Genomic DNA, 21,096 nt, shown 5'->3' on the forward strand with positions numbered 1-21,096 from the left:
AAAGTGCAGACAAAATTTCTACCATTATAGAATACAGGAAAAGAAATGTGCCACCAGAATTGGATGTTTAAGCAGGTACCAGTAAGTCAAAATTATATCCAGGTCTAACGGCTGGTTCCTAACTACTTAATAGTAATTTATTTAAATGACAACTACTACAGTGCTGCCTATTACAAAATGTGAAAAAATAGTCTTTCCCTTATTATGGCTGTAGTCTGCCCTCACCCTGCTCTTAGTGTTTTAAAAACTTCTGCAAGGCAAAAGCAGGTCTGTAAATCAACAGTGATGATGAATCCCTTCCAAAGCATGTAGAGAAAAAAGTTTACCAAGAACTTAAGCCTTGTAAGAAGAATGACATCCTCAATTCTGGGAGCTCCCGAGCCTTCCGTGGCTCTTTTCCAGGTCAGAGGGAGTGTGAAGCACTCCTAATAGGCAGTGCACACTCCATCAGAGGGTGGGAAAGGGATATAAGGCACAGCTGGAGCACTGCTCCTCTGGCTTCATGGGGTGGTCCTACAGCTTCACAGCCAGAGCCGGTTTTAACTCCCCTGGCAAACACCCAGAGGGTGAGTTTTCGTGTAACCCCTTGAGCTTTAGGCCAACTGCAAAGCAGCAAACCCATGAACCTGCAGCTCTGAGGCCAGTAGCAGCTCTGTTTGAATGACTACCTCGATTTTAACAGTGCTTGAAGCACAAGTGCAAACTGACATAAGGTTCACGCTCCTGTACTGAGCAAGAGCTGTTGTAATTTGTTGGATTGTAAAACATAGTTTATAAGAGTGATTTCAAGAACAAGGAAAATATTTTCAGTGTACGATTAATTGCCTTCTTGAGTAAAAGCAATGATGATACTTACACTTCCAAGTCCTCAAGTCTTTTGCTTTTATAAGAAAGTAGAGAGAGGAATAGAGTTGTCAAAATAAACACTCTGAAATCAAAGGAACTCTTCCTCACTTTGCCCTGAGGATGCTCCCAGTGAGACGACTTCTTAGGCTGTGCTATTCCTAGTAGTGTCTGGCACTACAAGATATTTCCTTTTCTGACTTGTTTTGCCCATTTTGATTCTTTCACAGTTGTCTTGCAATTACAACATCGACATTTAACTGCGTATGTTTAGGGTATGTCTGCACAGAATCACAGAATCTTCATGGTTGGAAGGGACCTTTGAGATCATCGAGTCCAACCATACACAAAAAATCACAACAAAAACCCAACCCAACAATCTCGGGCACTAGAGCATGCCCTGAAGTGCCACGTCTACACGTTTCTTAAATACCTCCAGGGATGGTGACTCCACCACCTCCCTGGGCAGGCTGTTCCAGTGCCTGACCACTCTCTCAGTAAAGTAATTCTTCCTAATATCTAATCTAAACCTCCCCTGCCGCAACTTCAGACCATTTCCTCTGGTCATCATTCTGTGCCATGTGGGGATGCATGAGCTGGAAACAAGCGCACTGGCTCCAAAACTAGAAACACTGGAAATATAGTACAACATTTCACCAAACTAATGCACTACTGCTGTGAGAAGTGAGTGGCTACGAGGGTGCTTGACATGGTACCACGCAGATCCAGAGTCTGATACTGAGGTAAGCTGTATTTTGAACATTACACCTCCTACATCCAGTTGATACTTTCCTACTGTTAATACAATTTCTACCCCGATTGTGCATTTTAACCAAAGGATTTCAAGTTATTCCAAGCTGGAAGGGACCTCAGGAGGTGTTAGTGGCTGCTGCTGAAGTTTTTCTGTTCTGATTCTATCAAAGGGCCCAAAACTTGGATGCTGTATTCTAGGCAGGTCTTAATGAGTGCTGAGTAAAAGGGGATAATAATTTCCCCTCAATCTAGTGGCTGTGCTCCTGTTATTATAGCCCAAACTATTTTGCCCAAATAAATATTAAGAAAACTAATCTCCCTTAAACTATAAATAACCAGAGATTTTAAACCTTTTTTTATTACTGATGACAGAGTATGTCATTTTCAGCTTATTTTTTCTACTACATTTTTGGAACATAATTCACATAGAAAGGGTAATTTCTTCTCTATTCTGTCACTGACTACAGCGAATGTAATTTTTTGGTTCATTGCTGTTTCTCTAAACTTAGGATTTGGGTGCTCTTTGGGATCACTGAAATTCAATGCAGTTATTATTTGAATAAACTCGCTTGTCACTTCCACAGCAGACTGTCATTTTCATTTACTATTGGAGGTGTTCAGCTGAGGTTCAACAGTGGCTACCTATATAGTTGCTTGGGAAGAAAGAAAATAACCTCAAGAACATTTTGGAGGGTAGGAGGCAAAGCAAGATCTTGAACGTGGGTCTGTTGTCCTCAGCAGAATACTCCAGTCATAGAACTTTTGGTTGCTTGCACAGAACTTTTGCTCTTTCTCTTCCACTCCTCTTTTCCTCTCCATCTCCCCCAGTTGAAAACCCAATCTGTGAAATAATTTTCTTGAAAAATTCATGACTGACTTAACTGATTAATATATATGCATCTCAATGTCCTCTATGGATTATTTTTTTCCTGTCTGATCTTCTGCAAAGAACTTCCAATTGGCTATTATATTCAATAAAGTGAAAGCTCAGAGTCCCAAGAGGATAATTATCCATGGTTTTGTTACAATATTAATTCTGGAAATCATGGATTTTTAAAATTCAGCTGAGGTAATATGAAAAGCAACTTTTTTAATAACTGCACGATCATGAAATACTGCAAAGAAGTTTTCTGAGATCGTTTGCTATTGTAAGATATGACTTTCCCAGTACTCTTAGTTGCTTTTCTGCTATGAATTTAGAAGAGTTAAGTCTGGCCCTAAAAGTTGAAATTGTTATTTTATTTCCTCTGGAAGCAGTTTTTGGCAAAAGAACAGTTCCTTCAAAACATATCTTGAACGCAGGGAAAGGACTGCATTAGGCTACAACTTGCAAAATGGCAAATTTTCTTACTTGTCTTGTTTCTCCAGCAGTGGTTAGCATTCACAATTTCAGATGGATTTGGTGGGAGATACAGATGTCTCTCAATATAAAGCCTTTTATACTTCCTCCTTCCAAGGGGCTCATGTCACAACTGATTAAATGCCATTTAAAACATCCAACAGCAGCCCAGTGCCTGCAGCTACCACTTTCAAAGGGTCTGAGTCTCTTGTAGGTCTTATGTCACATCTGCCCAACCTCCCCCGGAGGTACCTAGGACATCTCAAATGGCACCAGATATATATATTAAAGCAATAAAATTGAGCCCTGGTAAATATTAGTTTTCTGGACAGAAAGTAAACTATAATCATTAACGGCAGGTCCTGCCACTATATTCACCATCTCCCTGTACTCAATCGTAATTTTTATATTATGTATAGTCCAGCTAATTAGAAAAAAGTCAGCCTCCTTGGACCTCTGTTTAACCAGTTTTCCCATTTTACAGTTTCTTCTTCAATGCCTGAACTGGACAGCTGCTGTCATGGAGTTTGCTGTGATCTCAGCTTTTATTTCAGTTCATGAACTTCATCTTGATTAAAAAAAAAGGGATCATTCAATTGCGTGTGGACAAATAACTTATTCACATAACCCTGGTGATTACTTGCAGAGTGTCTCTTTGGGATATAGGAACAAAGAAAATCTACTTCGTGGGTAAATCCTGTTGTACTCTGACAGCTAAATGAGCATGCAAAGCACAGAACCTCGGAGGCCAGAATAACCTTTGGTTTTTCTCCAAGACACAACAGACAAATGGTGCCCCTGGAAACAATCTTGAGAGTCCCTTCAGCTTTAATCTGTGCAGTGATAAATTAGCAGGTGTCAGGTTTTAACTAATTTATTTTTATTATTAGGGGTGAACTTGGAAAAAATCTAAGCTGAAAAATGTGATTTACTTACTTATTGTGGACCCAGATTTGGGCCTGTTCAGGGAACTGATGATAACAAAGCCAAAGCCTTCATTCTCCTTGCGGTGGATCACAACGTCGCTGGTTTGCAGGCTGTGAGAAGTGAAGCCCTCGGGGGGTGTAGCATTGCTACTAGACACAGCGTGATTACTGTTAGCATAAGTAGTGTAGTCACTTCTTGGAGAGCTGTGGTGCGTAGACACCGAGCCTGGGCTTCTGCCATTCTCTGGGCACGGTTCTCCTGCAACATAAATCACACCAGTATTACGGTCTGACTTGCTCAGTGGCTTTGTGACTTACACTACATTTGCTAATGCAACATGAATACAGTTGACTGTCTACAGCCCAGACTACCGCCAGTATTAAACTAGGAGCTGTAATAGATGCAGAGAGACAGGAATCTACACAATTATGCAAAACATTCAAGGGCAATCAGATAAAGCAAGCATGAGCACTCACTGCTAAGCTATCTAAAAGAGAGGAAAGAAAAGGAAAGTAAGAAACAGTGGTTATCTGGATTGCAAAAATGTTAGCAAGCACTATAGCCTTGTCTGTTGGTTGATCTGTCATCAAGAGAAAAATGTGACTGTCTAATCCAATATAAAATTATTTGTGCTTGGATTAAAAGAATTTAAGCAGACGGCTAACATAGAGTAATTAGGATTAGCTGCATAATGTTCTTCTTACAAGTTGATTAGCATGCTCAAAAGACATTAATGGAACAGAGCAGTTATACAATGAAAAATAATCACAAATAGTTTTTTCTGTGGGTGTTGTGACAGAAGCAGTGCTCATTTAAAAGTTTTGAAGATGCTCTTGTACGGCGAGTTGGAAAGGGCAGAAGTGAAAATGGAGTCCATCCACACTTCAGCATTGCTTTGCAGTAACAAGAACAGGGAACAAGTTAAATCTTGTGGGATTACACACTTTTTTAGTACAAGCATTTTGGCAATTGAAAACAGTAAAGTTATACTTCCAGATGGGAAAAAAGATTTATATTCCTCGCAGATCTAAGTTGTTTACACAAATCAGTATTTATTGACAGTTTTAATACAGAACTTTCAGATGAATGTAAGTAATATGTTTTCTGTCTGGAGCGACAAGAGTGGCAGAGTCATTGTACTGAACATGTGAAGAGCTTACACGTACACACATACATCCTAGGAAGGGAGCTTGCAAATTAGACCTTCAGTGTGTATATATTAATAAAATAAACATCATCCAAGGACAAGCTGTTGTTTTCTCAGTCAGGTGTGTCCTTTAGCAGTCCTTCTGCAGCTATGAAATAAAGTGATTAGCGAAAATAAAGAGGAAGAAAAACAAACAATTATTATATTCCTGCATTAGAATTGAAAATCTCCAAGTTATTGAACCAAATCTGCAACTAAATGCCATAGTCAGCGACAAGAGAGATCTCATTTTCTGGCTGTCATGTTTTAGAAAACTGAATACTGTTTATATCAGTATGGCTGCAACAGAAAGGACTTTGCCCAAATCTTACTCTGCAGAGTATCTTACTCTGCAGAATGACCAAGAGCTGGCTTGGCCATAAACGAATGCAACTGAATGCCATCAAGTATAGGAAAAGAAAGATAAAGGATGAAAAGTTTAAATGGCTATTCAATTGTCAGCTGTGCAATAGATATTCATCGGAAAAATTACTTTTTGCTTCTGCCTGTAAAAAAAAGGCATTTTAATCTGCGTTGTTCGGAATACCACATTTTCCTAATCAAATGGTTTTCCAGAGCTTTGAATGGTGATCTTCTATTTCAGATGTGGGTAAGTATCTGTGCAAAATGGTGATTTCAGGTGAGGGCTAAGATACGGACACCAGCTGTCAGGCAGGTAAGGAAGCCCCAGATCCCTCTGTTGTATACATTCACGCTCGTGGGAAATTCACATGAAATCATTTGGCCTGATGTGTTAGTATAGTACTTTTCAGTCATGCCCACCATCAGTCATTTTACATTTTCTCCACAAAGCTTATGTTGTAACACACCAAATTAAAATCCTGTTCAGCTCCTGAAATGCTTAAACATTAATGAGTTACACATTATACTCCCCGGTGTGGCACTCTCAAGGCCCAAGAATAACTCCAGGTGTTTTACCAGCTTGCTTCATTCTCTGTGCCAGGAGACCAGAGTGCCTAATAGACCCTTTTATTTAATATTTAACAAGCAGCAGCGAAGGCTGGCATCCACTCTCTGCTAACCCTCTTGCTAATTTTGCCTGCAGTCTGTACAGCCAGCTGACCCGGGAAAGGTGCTAATCGCAAGCGCTCGGCGGATTACCTTGGTTATTGGCCATTTTCCTAGCGCTGGGGGAGCTGCGAGGGGGCGTCGCGCCGGGCGGAGGGGGACCTTTCTGGCTGGAGGACTCTGGAGTCAGTAACAGAAGAAAGTCAGTCCCGCGAGAGCGCGGCTGGCAGGGAGCTGCGGTGCCGCAGTGGGAGGGGGACTGCGAAGACGAAGGTGAGTGGGAGGGCGGCTTTTTGGCAGGGGAGCCAAGGGGAACGGCGCAGGCAACGACAGCGGATCTAGGGCACGGGGAAGCAGGCGACAGGACAGGCTGAGGAACATGTTTTTGCTCATTTCTGGTGCCTCAGTGAGGTGTAGTCACCACAAATGGTTTAAAAGTTCTTAAATAAACTTCTTTTCTTGAGTAAGCAAAGGTTGCAATGGAACAGCAGCAAATTCTCCATTAAAGCTTTAATGGGTGCTGCCACACGTTTCTCCAGGTTCCAGTGTTTTTCAATAATTGAGACCGAGCTAGTCTAAACGTTTAATTTGCTTCAAACTCTTCATATTGTTTTAGGTTTATTTTCTGAATGAGTCTGCTTGAAGGGAGGATCCGGCCCTGTTCCTGGGAGCCGCTTGTGCCATACAGAAGGTTTGCAGCAAGCTTGTGTTGCACTCAGGGGAGAAAACTCCAGATGACATCAGTAAGACCAGAAATGGGCTTTTAACACATACAGGAGTGAAATGAGTTCCTGCCCTAAACAGTTAACAGTCTTTGAGCCTTTCTCTGATTGTTTATTGACACAGTCAGCTTTAACAGCTTTAACTTAGGTGAACATTTTGCCCCAAAAGCAGACAAGAGGAGACACCAAAGACCAAGACAACATGGAACAAATCCAGAGCACTCATGATCACCACACCGGGGTTGCCAATATTGTTTCCACTTCTGAAGGAAACAACACTCAGCTGTAGTGTTTTTGCCACAGGAACAAGGGACGCATATTTACAATTATTACTTCTTCAAAATGACACAAACATTCACTTTGATTTTAATTTTCTCTATTTTTTTTTAAAAAACAGCACCTGTTTAGGCTACCAGCATTGACTTCTGTTTTTCCTTTCACCTTCCCCAGCCTTCACTCACCTGTGGGTAGCACCTTTCTCCTCACAGTAAGATTCACTTGCCCATTCCGGGCAGCGTTATGCATAAGATCAATCACATATCGGTGGGTTTTGCCGGCCACGGGAATCCCATCTACATACACCAGCTCATCACCAGGGTGGAGACGACCATCTCTGTCTGCTGAGCCCATGGCAATTACTGCTCCGATGAGAATCTAGGCAGCAAAGAAACAAAACCCTATCATATATACACTGAGCCTCCAATTTAGTGCCCTTTCTCTTGAAATTAAGCTAGTGATTCACTGCAGGTGGAGATATCTTTGTGTGTCTGAAAGCTGTGCTCCTCTTCTGTGGGTCTGATTGAATATGCTTCCTTGCCTTTGGTAAGAAGGTAAGATCTTTCTTACCTGTGTAGGAGCGATACACCTGAGAATCCTGATCTAAGGATGATCTAGCTGACATCTTTAAATCAAGACAATCTGTCTATAAGGAGTGTTGAGTTTACATGGACTATATTATGCAGAAGATCTAAACAGACTAATTCCACATAATGATCCTTTTGAGTTGAAATTAGTTAGTCTGCATATTTCTTATCAAAGGTTCCTCACTGCTGTGTGATTTAAGCATGCCTGAAGTCAGTAGTGGAAGTGACCGCACTACACAGAGCTTGCTTTGGGACTCTTTAGGGGAAAAGAAGTGCTATATCAGATGTTGTTACTCATAATGAATAATTGCTCAGGTAGCGGTTGATTAACAAAATGGAAAAGGAGAAAAATGTCAGCTTACTCTGGGCAGATGTTGTTTTCCCAAATCGACATTTAAATGTAATTTGTATGGGACATATAAACTAGTAAAAAATCTGTTCAAAACCTTTTAATGACTTTCTCCACTTTCTATGCACATAAATTCACATAATTTATTAGAAGAAGACATATATATTTTCCCTGTGGAATAACTGGTAGAACAGTTGAGATTGATTCAAACAAAACCTGCTTTCTTTGAAAGAACATTAAAGCATTCACAGAGCGTGTTCCAAATTTTCCTTTCTCTTGTTCAGTGTGAGAGTGAGCACAGAATGATGGATATGACATGCCGTGTGACAATCCGCTTTAAATAATAAAAGATAAAAGCTATCGAGTATTGCTTTTCACGATGAACTGCAAAGGCTAGATGTGGTAGTCATGCAGGTGATCTTGTGGGTTTTTTTGTGATCTCAGCTGCAGAGTTGCAAATATCCCAGCAGAGTGTTTAAATGAAACCTCATGTGGAGCCTGGAGATTTTTCCCCAGTTTCTACCCTCTCTTTGGCTCACTTCTGCTTTCAAAACTTCGCAAAGAGAGAACACGATGTGGCAGTTTCCTGCTTCCTGGCGTTCCTGGGATCCTGTTAAGCAGTGCCAGGCTGAGTTGCCAGCGAGACTCTTTCACGTTCTCCATTCTGTTCTTCAAACAGTGCAAGAATATACCTCAAAGCTTTGGAAAACACTTTGTGCAAAATCTAACTATGAAATATGTATTTATGCTCCTTTACTGGACAGGAAAAAAGTTGGCTAAAACTATGTTTAGCTAGATCTCCACAAAGTATCCTCAAAACCTTTACATTTAGGCATCTCATATGAGTCAAATTTTTTCCTAGTTATCTTGGGAAGAGATGGGTGATAATCCTCTGCAGCTTGGAAGATTGCACAGACTGTCTTCCTCCTTTGGTTTTATTGAGCATTTGCAGTTTCTTTATAATTGGCTGCCAAAGTATTGAACAATTTGTGCATCTCTAACCTTTGGAGAAACACAAATTGAGCTCACAGCATGGTAGGTCATCAGTATCTACAGCAAAGTGCAAAAACTCTTTCTAGTTTTGACTAATTAAGTAATTATTGCTGATATTTCACATGTCTACAGTGGAATGTGGTTGTGTTACTCATCTCAGTGGTGGAACTGCCTCCTAACATAAGCAGCAGAGTCCTACTTTAAACACTTCAGGTAGGTGAGTTTTTCAAGATGACGGCCACCATATTTGTTATTGGGTATACTTAATAGCAATAATAACTTAATTTTCCTTCTTTTTCATTTTCTGTGTCTGAACTTGTTTCTTATCCAGTATCTGCTTTCATTTCATGGCTGAGTAGTTTCCATAATAGTTATAAATTCTACAAGCAAAACACAAATTGGAAAAATATTTATCAGAATTATATTACCTCTGTAATACAGTTTCAAACTAGCATGAGACTGCTTTGAATATGCGAGGAAAAGGATGATGACATGTAGGCAGTAAAGAGTGTGTTATCGAGAAAAAGGAAAAATTTCACTCATTGCTTGAGATTAAACATGAGAAATACTGGGATTAGGAAGACTGTGGCAGACCATAATCTGAAATGAAGCCTGGATCTATTAACTCATACATGTTAATCTGTTTCTGATACTGAATTTCTTTGTGATTCTTGGTAATTATTTGATTTCGTTTTTCAGTTTCTCTGGATATAACAAGGTAGCTTCAGAGGCACATAGTAAAATGTAAGTAATACACATAAATGGTGTGATTCATCTCACTTAATTATAAGTGTCTGTGATGTCTAAATCCAATGTAATAATCTGAAATCTGTCTAATCACTGCTAAAAATAGGAGCTCCTAAGGCGTGGTCTGTTTTATCCTAACGTTTTTCTCGGACATCTGTTATGCCTTAGAAATGTCTGCTTCTTGGCACTGATGGTAAAAGGAATATAGACATACATCTTGCAAGCATTTTGGGGAAGAATCCTAGTCAATCTGTGATGAAAAGGTGAAACTCTTAGTGTTATTACGTATATGTTCCTGTGATTTTGAGTCTGAGCTGCACAAATGTATCCAAAATACTTCTCTGCTTTGGACAGCTATTTGCAACTTCATTTAAATTCCAGTTTACGTATACTTGCAACGTTTCAGTGATATTATTATTCACTGTAATAGAGTCAGGTTATCTCTAACTCCTCACGTTATTGGGAGATATGATAAATACCTGTGGTGGCATGACCTCATGAGATTTCAGAGGTGATTGGAATCGACACAACCCACAGTCTTGATATTTGAAATTTCTCAATAAATTTAAGTCTTTCCTTTGGAAAGCATCTTTATGCTTACAAATACGGAAAGTGGAGTAGTTCAGCAGCCCTTTCTCCTTCTAAGGTGTCGGGTAGCTGGTACAACTAGGAAGAAACTAAGCTACAGTCCCTCTGTAGTGTCAATCTTACCCTCCTAAAAAACTTTGTGTGGATTCTTCTTCTTTGAAAAACTTATTGCCTTGTGCTGAAGAATCCATATTCCTTTTTAGAAACCAATCCACAAAGACAAAAGGCAATGAAAGCTTTCTTTTGTTCTGTGTTACCTGACTGCACAGCAGGAGAGCCGAAACAAACATTTCAAAGCATCTCAGTTCTTGTTTCATGGGAAATACAGGGGTTTGGAGGACAGGCAGAAACTGCCTCTCCTTTTCTGGAGGTGAAAGCAATGGGAGGCTGCAGGTGGGCTGTCCATGAGGGAGCAGGGAAGCAGTGGAGGAGGGAAAACAGAGTTAAGAACTCTTGTATTCTGAATTCAAAATTGATGGAAAATAAATATAAGTGGAGTACATCTGTTGTCTTTATTAGTGATAAATTTGAGCACTGAAAACAAGTAGATGGGCAACAAAGAGGGAGTGAGAATTGAGAAATTCAGCATTGCAACACCTAACTCTAAGTAGGTGCCTTTTTACTGTCTAGGATCCTCAGCCTCAAGCTAGGATCTTACTCATTCCTGAGAACTTTGAGACATGGTTTGCGAGGAGACATAAAGCCTGTTAGATTGATACATCTGGGGGAAAAATGCTTTTGTATTTGAAAGCCCTGAAATAGAGACAGCAACCTTGAGGCTAAGTGCAGGTTGAGAGCAATTGTTCAGCAGGACAGTAAAGCATCTTAGAAGGTGGTTCACAGAAGGCAGCATTTTTGGTCCTGCTCTCCAAAAATAGCTTATCTCTGCACTTGGTATCCAGCTATGACTCTTTGACTTTGGACAGCAAAGCCAGGTCAGTCCTTTGCTGAAAAGAAACTAGAAAGAGCTGCTTCCCCTGTAACAGCTCAGTGCGTAATACGTGTACCTGGGAAGCAAAGGACTCTTCTCCAAATTCCTACTCTACTGGATTGTTGAGCAGAGACATAAATTCTGGTTGTCCCCCCCCCAACTCCAGCATGTATTCTTAACCATCAGAATATTAGATATTCTAAACCAGTTTTCTCACAGTCCTTTAGGTTGAAATAATTCCATTTTATATAAATAATCATCTTTTAGATGAGGCATTTGAGCTGCACTTTTCCCCACACGAATGTCGTAAACCTCCAAATTCCAGAGCCAGTCAGACACTCAGTCTGTGACTACTTAATTATCCATTTGTAATGAAGAAAGCACTAAAGGAGACAACAAGACAGACTTTCTCAGAACACTGAGCAACCTTGTAGCCAGGGACACTTTCTAGGAGGTGGAAAATACCACTAGACACCGCTGTCTAAAGCAGGTAGAGGGATATTTCGAAGTCTTCCATTAGTGTCAATTCGTTGCAGGATAAAATAATAAAATGGGACATTTTCTCTAGCTCCGAACAGATTTCCTCTTTGGCTTTACCCAGTAGGCAAGCTTTGAGAACACATACTGGCTGGGCCATGCAGAAAGGACAGGAAAAGTGCTTAACTGGAGAATGTGCAGATGATGGGTCAGTGGCTTCATTTTATTTGTGCTGGGACATGTTCTGGGGAAGGAAGTTAGATGCCAGAGTGGCTTCAGGCACACTGCAAATGTAGATGATGAAACAGTGTTGTTTCGGAGTCCTTCTGCACAGCTACACCTTATTTAGCTTTGAAAATCTGTTCCAAAACACTTATTCTAAAATAGGGTCTCTGCATTTCAATCAGCACTTGAAGCACCTTAGAATACAGTGCATTTGTTTCTTTTTACAGGAGGCGTCAATAAACTATTAATATTTATCAGTACTTCAACAGTTGTTGACAATTTTAAAATAGAGGAGCTTCTTTGTTCCTCAGAGCCATGCCTTGGTTAATGTTAATGCTTGAATGACAACTATATTATTCTGTATGAATTTGAATATGGAATATATAATTCTATCAACTAATTATACATTATCTCAGAAATGTGGTAACACAGGACTCAGAATATGCATAAGTTTGGGATAATAAAATGTTATCATTGTAGACTTGGGATTAGTCTCACTGACTAACCATAGTTACACCATCAAAGTTATTCTGCTCTCTCAAAATTATAGTATTTACATATACCTCTAATTTACCAAAATGTGTACACATTTCCTTTAAAAGTTGTATATATGTTTTATTTTATATTTTATTTCACCTGCAACGAATCAATGCTGGTTTTGTTACCTGTTATTTAGTTATGGGGATGTCTCCCTTCTAATGGCATAAAGCTATCATTTTTATGCCTGATGCATCACATGATGTTGTCATCTAACCTGGAACATGGACTACCATTCCCTGTTGGGGCTTTCTGTGGTTCTGGAAATTATATTGTCAACAGTATCTTTCAACCTTATGCATATATATATAGTCTGTCCACCTTGAACGCAGTTATGCATAGTCTTACATAACCTGATTTTTGAAATCTTCTGCTTAAACTCAGTTTTGGAAAGTCAGGATTAGAAGATGCCAGGCCACACTCTGCAGTAAAGGGCTGAGTGATGCACCATTTCTAACTTAATTCCTTCTGATTCTAACTTAATTTACTGTGACATCTTTTAGATGTGGACAACCAGAGTCCTGTCTTTTTCTATGGATGAATAAAAGAGCCATTTTACTTACACCCTTAATGTGGTGTTCATTTGGGTTCTGCTATGTACTAATTATTTTTTGACCTTTACACAGACTTTAGAGTTATAAAAAGGAAAGTCAGGAATAAATAACTCACAGGCTGTCCAGGCTCATCTCCTCCCAGGATCCTGAAGCCAAACCCAGATTCCATTCTCCGAAGGTGAACATCCAGCTCCTTGTAATCGGGACCTGGTTTAAAGGGAAATCCCACTGAGCAAAGCATTTTGGCTTTGTCTTGAGAATTTGTACCATCTTCCCTCCCACCTTGTGTTCATTGCACATGACTAATGGCCTCCTGGTTAGAGCTGGTGGAAACAAATGGGACACAATGTGTTGTACACAAACAAGGAGGAGACTTGAAAATGTAGGTATCTTGGAGGATGATTATGTTCAGTAGAATACACTAAACCAAGCCAGAACACATTCACAGGAGAATAGTACTGGAAAAGTCTGTCCAAAATAGAGGTTATAAAGGTGCCTTCTTCCTACATGTGACTGCATAAAATACTGCTGTTCATCCACCTCTGGCATTTAATTTATGTTTTCCTTGCAGTTCATTAAAACCTAAAGAGAATAAACTGAAATGGGAGATAAAGATACATAGAAAAATTATCAGTCCAACTTACAAAAGATGAATAATTGTTACAGGCCATTTTAGTTCCACATACAGATATAAATCAGTATGTCTTTTTCTGTAATGTAGCTTTTAAGTACTCCACTTTCAGGTAATATCTTCAATAAAGAGTTTTGATGGAAGCTTTCATTATAAGCCTCTGAGTCTTAGGGTTTAAATTGAAAGCTAACATCATTAACTTGAACTCCTTAATGCTACTCAATTAAAGTCTCAACAGCTATATGAATCATTAAAATTGTGCTTCCATATGCCTGCGTAACTTGCCTGTAAACATATATCCTGCCCTGGAATATATCAGTTCAGGAAAGCAGTGTTTTTTAAAAGTCAGTTTCCTATAAAAGTGTCTTTAGCTTCATTTGAATGAGCCCATTGTTTTAGGTCTTGATGACCTCAAAATACAAAAGGAAAATTTCAAATAAAATTACAAATAGTATAAAGTGAAATCCTAAGCAGTTAGAGAACTAAGAAGTTGTCTATTTTGACTATTGCTTTGTCTGCCTGTTCAGAGATGTTTTCAGTGATGAGGACAGTGATTAACCTGGTCTTTCGTACAAATGGCACTCTGGTCTATAAATTGTGACAGCTTTTGGCCAATGTCAGCTTGTCGCTAACCCCAAAAGAAAAAAAGGGATGATTAGGTTTATTACAGCAAACTGTTCATAGTGTCTCCAGTTGTGCCTTGTTTTCTCAGGAGGTGAGGGACTACAGATGGCTGAAACATGGTACTTTGGAGACTTCATTTACAGATCACCCCCGGAGCCATCAGGGGACTCCTCACAAACTGCAGAGTTGGGCAGATCCCAGCTTTAGTCTGGGATTAAAGCCACTCCAGTTTTAGTCAGGTCTTACAAAGACAGAGACAGAGCTATATGCAGTGGCTCTATACTATGACCGTGCAATAAAAATCCTCTCTAGACCAGCAGCAGAGTGCATTGTTTCAGCAATGTATATCAATACGAGTGAGAATGAACCACAGATATTTCAGTTGGTAAATAAAAGTATTACCTTTCCCTACAAACATGCTTCTCATGTATTTAGAAGACAAACCCAAACAGATCCTAACAGCTTATTATCCTAATTTTTTCTATTTATTTGATAAGTGTCTCAACAGAGAATAAAAGAACAAATGAATTTTGTGCGTGTACAGTACATTAACTTAATGCAAAGGTTTTTCCATAGTTGCAAGAGGCACAGGAATTTTAAGATGAAAGTGATACCTTATCTTTACTGATTTGCTGTGCCTAAGTTTAACAAGGATGGGGCTCAGTACTAGGGAGAGGGCTTTGTAGATAGACACAGTAGGATCACCATTTATAGCCCAGGTCTAACACTCAAAGGCACTGTTTCCAGCGGCCTGCCACAAACCAAGCACTACCTTTATTTGCGCACACATGAATGAATATGCACAGCTGGGAATGCATTAAGAAAGTATAAGAATGTCAGGCTGTGAAGGATAGATGCTCTGGCACACTGAGATGAAAACATCCCTCAGACACATATGTCGACAAAGCTGATCCAAAACAATGTCTGCACCAGACTCAAATTAGAGGTACTATTTTTTTTAGAAGAGGCTGGTTTTCTATCTATTTAGAATGGAATGGGTAAGCCAGATTGACCATGAAAAGGTTTAGGCTAAAAATACTGTATATGGGCATACTTTTCTATGAGCTCTAACACAGTTTGGAAGTCTTTGGATTATCTAACTGTGCCATCATGCTTTCTCAGGGGAGTCTTCCTTCCCAAAGAGCTGGAAGCCTATAGAGCCTGTTCTCTGCCAACTCTTACCAGGTTGCCAAAAACTGTTTTTAAACAACCCCACGTTCTTTTCTGTCCCACCAAACAGACAAAAAACACGGAACTGGAAAGAATCCCTGGGTCATCTAGTCCAGCTCCCTGTTATTGCAAGCCTCTGCAAGCAAACAGCATGCATACCTTACCAGTAAAGAAGACACTGCATGCCTAAGCCTGTTTGTGGCCTTTGTCACTAGGTCACCTGCCTCATTCAGCATTTCACTGATGGATTGCACCCCATGAGTTTCCTTACTTTTTCACAGTAATATCATATTATCTCCAGCAACTGACTAGTATATTTAGGAGCGTTTCCTCCACTGCTCTTGCTGGTTGTTTTGGCTTTCATGCTTGGTATGATACGACTACGTTGGCTGCGCTGACCAGCTCTCCATGGGTCTGGAGACAACCATACCACAGATTCCTGAAGTTACATGTCTGAATGCAGACCTAATTTCCATCCTGATTTTTTGTGCTTAGGTCATTAATGAAAATAACACAGAAGACTTATTGCAAGGCTCTGCACGAACATTATTCCTTCAGTCCAGAAACTGTTCTTTTAGTGTAATCACCTATCCACTTCCTAACCATTCCCCTTTACGTTCTGCGCTAAGCACTGTCTTCTTTAGGCTAAGAAGGAAGTGCTTCAATTATAACTGGCATTTTGTAAAATGCCTAGTTGAAGTCTAGATTAATTAAACATGCACTGCTTGTTTGGTGCAAAAAATCAGTTACCAGGTTACTGACCACCAACATTTGGTAAAGTCCTTTTGCATTAGGTGTCAGTTTATCTCCATATTGGCAGTCTTTAATCAAAAATATGTTCTAAAATCTTGCTGATGGCGAAATTCCTTTTTTCCTCTTTCTTAAAGACAAGTAAGTTGTTCACTACTATGTGTTTTTACTAGAGGAGCTCATGCTTGGTAGATTCACTAAAAGCCCCTACAATTATTTTAAACAAGCAGTTTCAATATTCCTGAATGTACATTAATCAAGTACTCTTACCCATGTAAGTGATTGCATTTCATCTGATATTTCTTCAGTGCTGGCTTTTCTATGATTCTGGTACTTATTTTTTCCTCAAAAAGGATCATTAGATAAACTAAATTTTACCTTTTCTTGCTGGAGCAAAGTTTCATTTGATCATACAAAGAAAATTATCTATAGTTACAGACAAATGGTGCTCCTATGCCTTGCAATATACTGCAAACTGTTAGTTAATATAACTTCTCTATAGAAAATGCGCCTTTTCTTTTCTCTTTGTAAGCTAGATTAGCACCTTGTGGCTCATGCCAAATAAAAAGAAATGAGTAAGTTTGCAGACACAGGAGTCAAGCCAAGACTGAATTAATATAGTCTTTTTCACAATTTGCTTTTCCTTCCAGTCAACTTAATACACCTGAATGTTCCATCTGTTACCAGTTTCATTGAAAGGAGAATTTCAGCTTAAAGTCAGTATTTCTGATTTTATAATATGGGTATCCTGTGCAAGAATGACAATGTTCCTTGTTCTCCCTTGCCTCTCTGCACATTTGTATTAGAAAAAGAGCTTTAGATTTGTCTGCTAGTAACTTTGTCTTTTTTGTAGTTATAACTTTTTGTTTCTTCTTTTTGTATAAAGAAAAACTATCTTACCTGATCATTTGGCCTAAAAGACAAAAAAAACCCCAACCAAGTCACTTTACTAGGTTATAAAACCAGCTGGCTTCCCCATGAATTTAAGAACGGTATTGGACAAGCTGTGATATGATCATTGCTACCCAGTGAGGATGGTAAAGAGCATTGGGAAATTCTGCTTTCTGGTTCCTGGATGATGGGGAATTTGTGTTAAATGTAAAGGTACCAGAATAGATTGTTACTGAACAATAGTGAGATCTCATAGGGGAGGGTGTGATTACTCACTCTCAGCTACATTTCTGTACTGTATTCATTTGAACTCCTAGGTGAATTGCACATTGATAAGTGCACATGTAGAGAAAATACATCCCTGAAAATGATTAATTCATTTTCTGTATGAGTCGAGTTGCATAAGAGCTATGTGATTTTTATAGTGAAAACCTGGTATTTGGGATGATGCTGTAAATGTTGAGAAGGATTTCTTTTTTTATTAAATCTCTTCTATATTGCAATTAAAACAAGGATGAAGAGCTTTGTTGTAATAATTTTACTGTCTTTCTGTGTGTACTCAACTTTCCTACTAAAAGTAAATTTAATTTGGACTCCTTTGCTGAAGATGGTAAAAGATTTTTGTTCTGTATAAGTCATTACTGTGAATTGTGATTAACACAAATCTACAATAACTTTTAATCTCAATTTCAGATGCTCTTGAAGATATGAAAAGCTTGAAAACAGTTACGGGTCTGCCAGTCTCCAACATGTAGCTTTTTAAAAAACATACATATTTCCTCTTGATATTTATAGAGAGGAAAATCTCGTAAATACAGACTTCAGTATAAAAAGTCAGCAAAGCAGAAAAAAAAAGAAATAAAAGAATTGATGTGTTAACAGTTATTCAACGTATAAAGCCTACTGGGGAATGCAAAACCAGCCCAATATCATCTTTAGTTTAGGATCTCTGTCCAACCTGTGCAGGGCTAGAAAAAACTTTAATGGCATTGTCAAAACAGCCTTTTTTGTATGGGATGCCTGTTCAAACTGCTCACTTAACTTGATCACATTGGGAAATCAAGTATTGCTGGTTTTAAACAAGTCAATTGCCAGTTTATAAGGACGATCAGTTCTGTTCTTTTGCAAATGAAGATAGAATTAATTTCAGTTTTACACAAAATATACCTTAAGCTTAGGCTTGGGCATGAGCTAGAGAGATACATTTTTTTGTTAAAGAGTGAACACTAATGTATGAAAGCACACGCAAAACATCATCAAATATATACAGGGACTGGCTGAGGAAAAAGAAATACTTTTCCTTCCTCAAACTGCAAATCTATTATAAAAAGACTTAGAGATAGCATTCTAGAACCCCACAAAGCTCATACAAAAACAAAATGGTGACTGGGAAGCCATGACTGACCATTATCTAGAGAAATGATTGAAGAAAGAAACATAAAATGAAGGACAATTAGTTTACAGAACAATGAAGGCTGAAGAATACTTGCCAGAGGAATCCACTCGAAAACCAGTCCTGGGCAGCACTTGTTCTGAATAGGAAAATGGGGAATCAAAGATGAAATACATTTCCCAAGTTATTTAAAGATGCAGCATCAATTTCTCTGCTGTGTTCTGAATTACTGAAGTGCAATTTCTACTTTTTATTGCATTTTTTTATCCTCCCCTCCTTCCTGATTTCCTAGGTGGTACCTATACGTATTCCTGCTAGATGTAGACCTCCCTGTCCATTTCTATGCAAAGTGAAACAGACGGTGAGATGATAATTTTCCTTTGACATAACATAGGTTACGATGAAGATAAAATTGTTGTGTTTAAAATTTTGAAAGTTAGTGACAATATTTGTGCTTATTCAAGTACAGCAATAAAAAGGAAAGTTTAATGGCTGTGTTTAGTTGACTTGACCATCACTTTTATTCAGCTCAGTTGCAGAATGTCTTTTATCATCAAGAACAGCAAGATTTTGCTAGAAGAATGTATGTTGCCAATAACAACAAATGGATATACGTGAAGGCAAATGCAGGTAAACCCATTTAACCTACTTTTTATGCAGGTAATTTCAAAGTATTTTCATTTCACTAGATGAAATTCAGCAAATAACTGCTTTGTTTTCATATACAACTACTTTTCTGGCATTAGAGGAATCTGGAACAAGTCCATAGCTGAATAAACTATCACACTTCCTTTCCTGATTTTGAAATGTTCTGACTAAGAATTTCTGTCTTATTATCTCTGCAACATCCAGAGTGAATTGCAAAACATCCCAAAACAGAGGTGATTTCCATTGGCCTACCAACAACAAAAAGGTAAATAAAGCAGTAATGCATTGATGTGACTCTTAATCAGAAATATCATACCACACATATTTCACAGTATAAATGGGATAAGGTCTGTCACATTAGCATCTGTAGGACAGTGATGCAACATATGAGTATATATTATATTCCTGAGATAGAAGGAAGACAGGAGTGGATTGGATATTGGAGGCCAGCAATTTTGGCTAAGACTTCTGGAAATATGTGGATGTGGTGAGAGAAATGAGAAGACAGTATTTTCTCTGTGGGCAGCTCCTCATGACTTTGGAAGAGTTTGGACTAAAGGTACCTGACTTCTGATGGATTGCTTCCTAAAGACAACATGTACTGTAATGGTATCAGCCAAGTAATTAATAGTTCACTTGAGTCGATACTGCTCTAGGGCAAAGACATTTTTCTAAAAATGAATACAGAGACCACTGAATGTCTTACAAACTTTTTTTGTAAGAGTATTTACTTAACAGCTATGACCTGCTCAAATTAAGATGAATTGCTTACCTACCTTACCTGTTACCATGGTCATCTAAAATATGGTCTAGAGATTCCATTGGATGGGAAGATCCCTTTGGATTTGGTGTTCCTGTTGTATTTGTGTTCACCTGCTGTGTTAGGAGTTGTGCCATGTGGGCTATGGTGTTTTAGTTTACAGGTGGCTGCACGCCTTTACTTTGGTCGTTAAAGGAGGTGATTCCTTCATGCACTTCAGATTTTGTAAAGTGATTTGGGATCCTTTAAGATGAGAATTGTTATCTAAATGTAAATATTCCACCAGCACAACTCTTGAGAACCAAAACCTTTGAAACTGATGCTGCTCCACTGCAAACTTGGAGAAATGATTTTTGTACTCACATCCTTTCAAGATTTTAATGGAATTCTTAAAAGAGACAGAATGATTTTAATGTACAAAAAGCCATTTCATCTTGATAGTCTCAATAAGCTTTTAGGTTTGAAAGGATGTAAGCCTTTTCTCTTGGTCATCCAGCTAGAATCACTCTGTAGTCGCTGTGAGATTGGTTCAGTCTGTGTTTCCATTTCTGCTTGCAGTCACCCTAATATCCCCCAGAATTGGCGCCAAGCAGCAAAGTGAAAGAAGTACAACCATGCTCAAACTGTGACAAACTAGAGAACAACTTGCTATGTTGAGATAGCCGTATAATTTAAGTAAATTAGCAGTATCTTTTTTGTAAACTATTGTTTGCGGTCAATCAAAAGTGCCTGTCAATGGGGTAGTTTCCTTCAAAGCTAATCTTGTTGTTTGGTCTGTCTTTTGTTTCTGAATAGATGTCTTTGCCTTGCAGAAGTTCATATAGAGTCTCATGGTGTTAGTTATCATCTTGTAATCAATCATTCAGCATCTAGCATTTGTTTTGATTGTAGTTTAGGAATTCACCCACAGGAAACTTGGAACTGTGCTATGCTGAAGGTGTGGAATCAAGCCTTAAAGGTCTTAAACTTACAATCACCAGAAAGATAAACCTAAGTGCAGACTTGTATTTTTGGTAACTACAGCAAAGCGATGTTCATTTTAGGAAGAATCTGCTGTCAGCAGTCTGGGTCTGTGTGCAGTACAGGATATTTGTTATCATGTCACTGTCACTTTGAAAAAGAGAATATAACCTCTAGATGGCTTTGCTCATGTGATAGGCAAACTG

The 21,096-nt window shown here is 38.8% G+C and overlaps 1 protein-coding gene across 2 annotated transcripts in view; it reads right to left on the reverse strand.

Annotated features, from left to right (window-relative positions):
- Window positions 1-21,096, reverse strand: part of MAGI2 (membrane associated guanylate kinase, WW and PDZ domain containing 2) — a 760,760-nt gene that overhangs the window by 56,725 nt on the left and 682,939 nt on the right. Inside the window, exons 14-18 of one of the 2 annotated variants that reach the window (XM_074161614.1) lie at window positions 18,620-18,661; window positions 13,179-13,270; window positions 7,261-7,453; window positions 6,171-6,257; window positions 3,872-4,120 (exon numbers count right to left, since the gene is read on the reverse strand). In XM_074161614.1, coding sequence (XP_074017715.1) covers window positions 3,872-4,120; window positions 6,171-6,257; window positions 7,261-7,453; window positions 13,179-13,270; window positions 18,620-18,661 — 663 coding nt within the window. The remainder of the gene's footprint in view (window positions 1-3,871; window positions 4,121-6,170; window positions 6,258-7,260; window positions 7,454-13,178; window positions 13,271-18,619; window positions 18,662-21,096) is intronic. The other variant, XM_074161622.1, reaches the window with a different exon arrangement.

The sequence above is a fragment of the Numenius arquata genome, chromosome 2 (assembly GCF_964106895.1).
Source record: "Numenius arquata chromosome 2, bNumArq3.hap1.1, whole genome shotgun sequence".
Lineage (NCBI taxonomy): Eukaryota > Metazoa > Chordata > Aves > Charadriiformes > Scolopacidae > Numenius > Numenius arquata.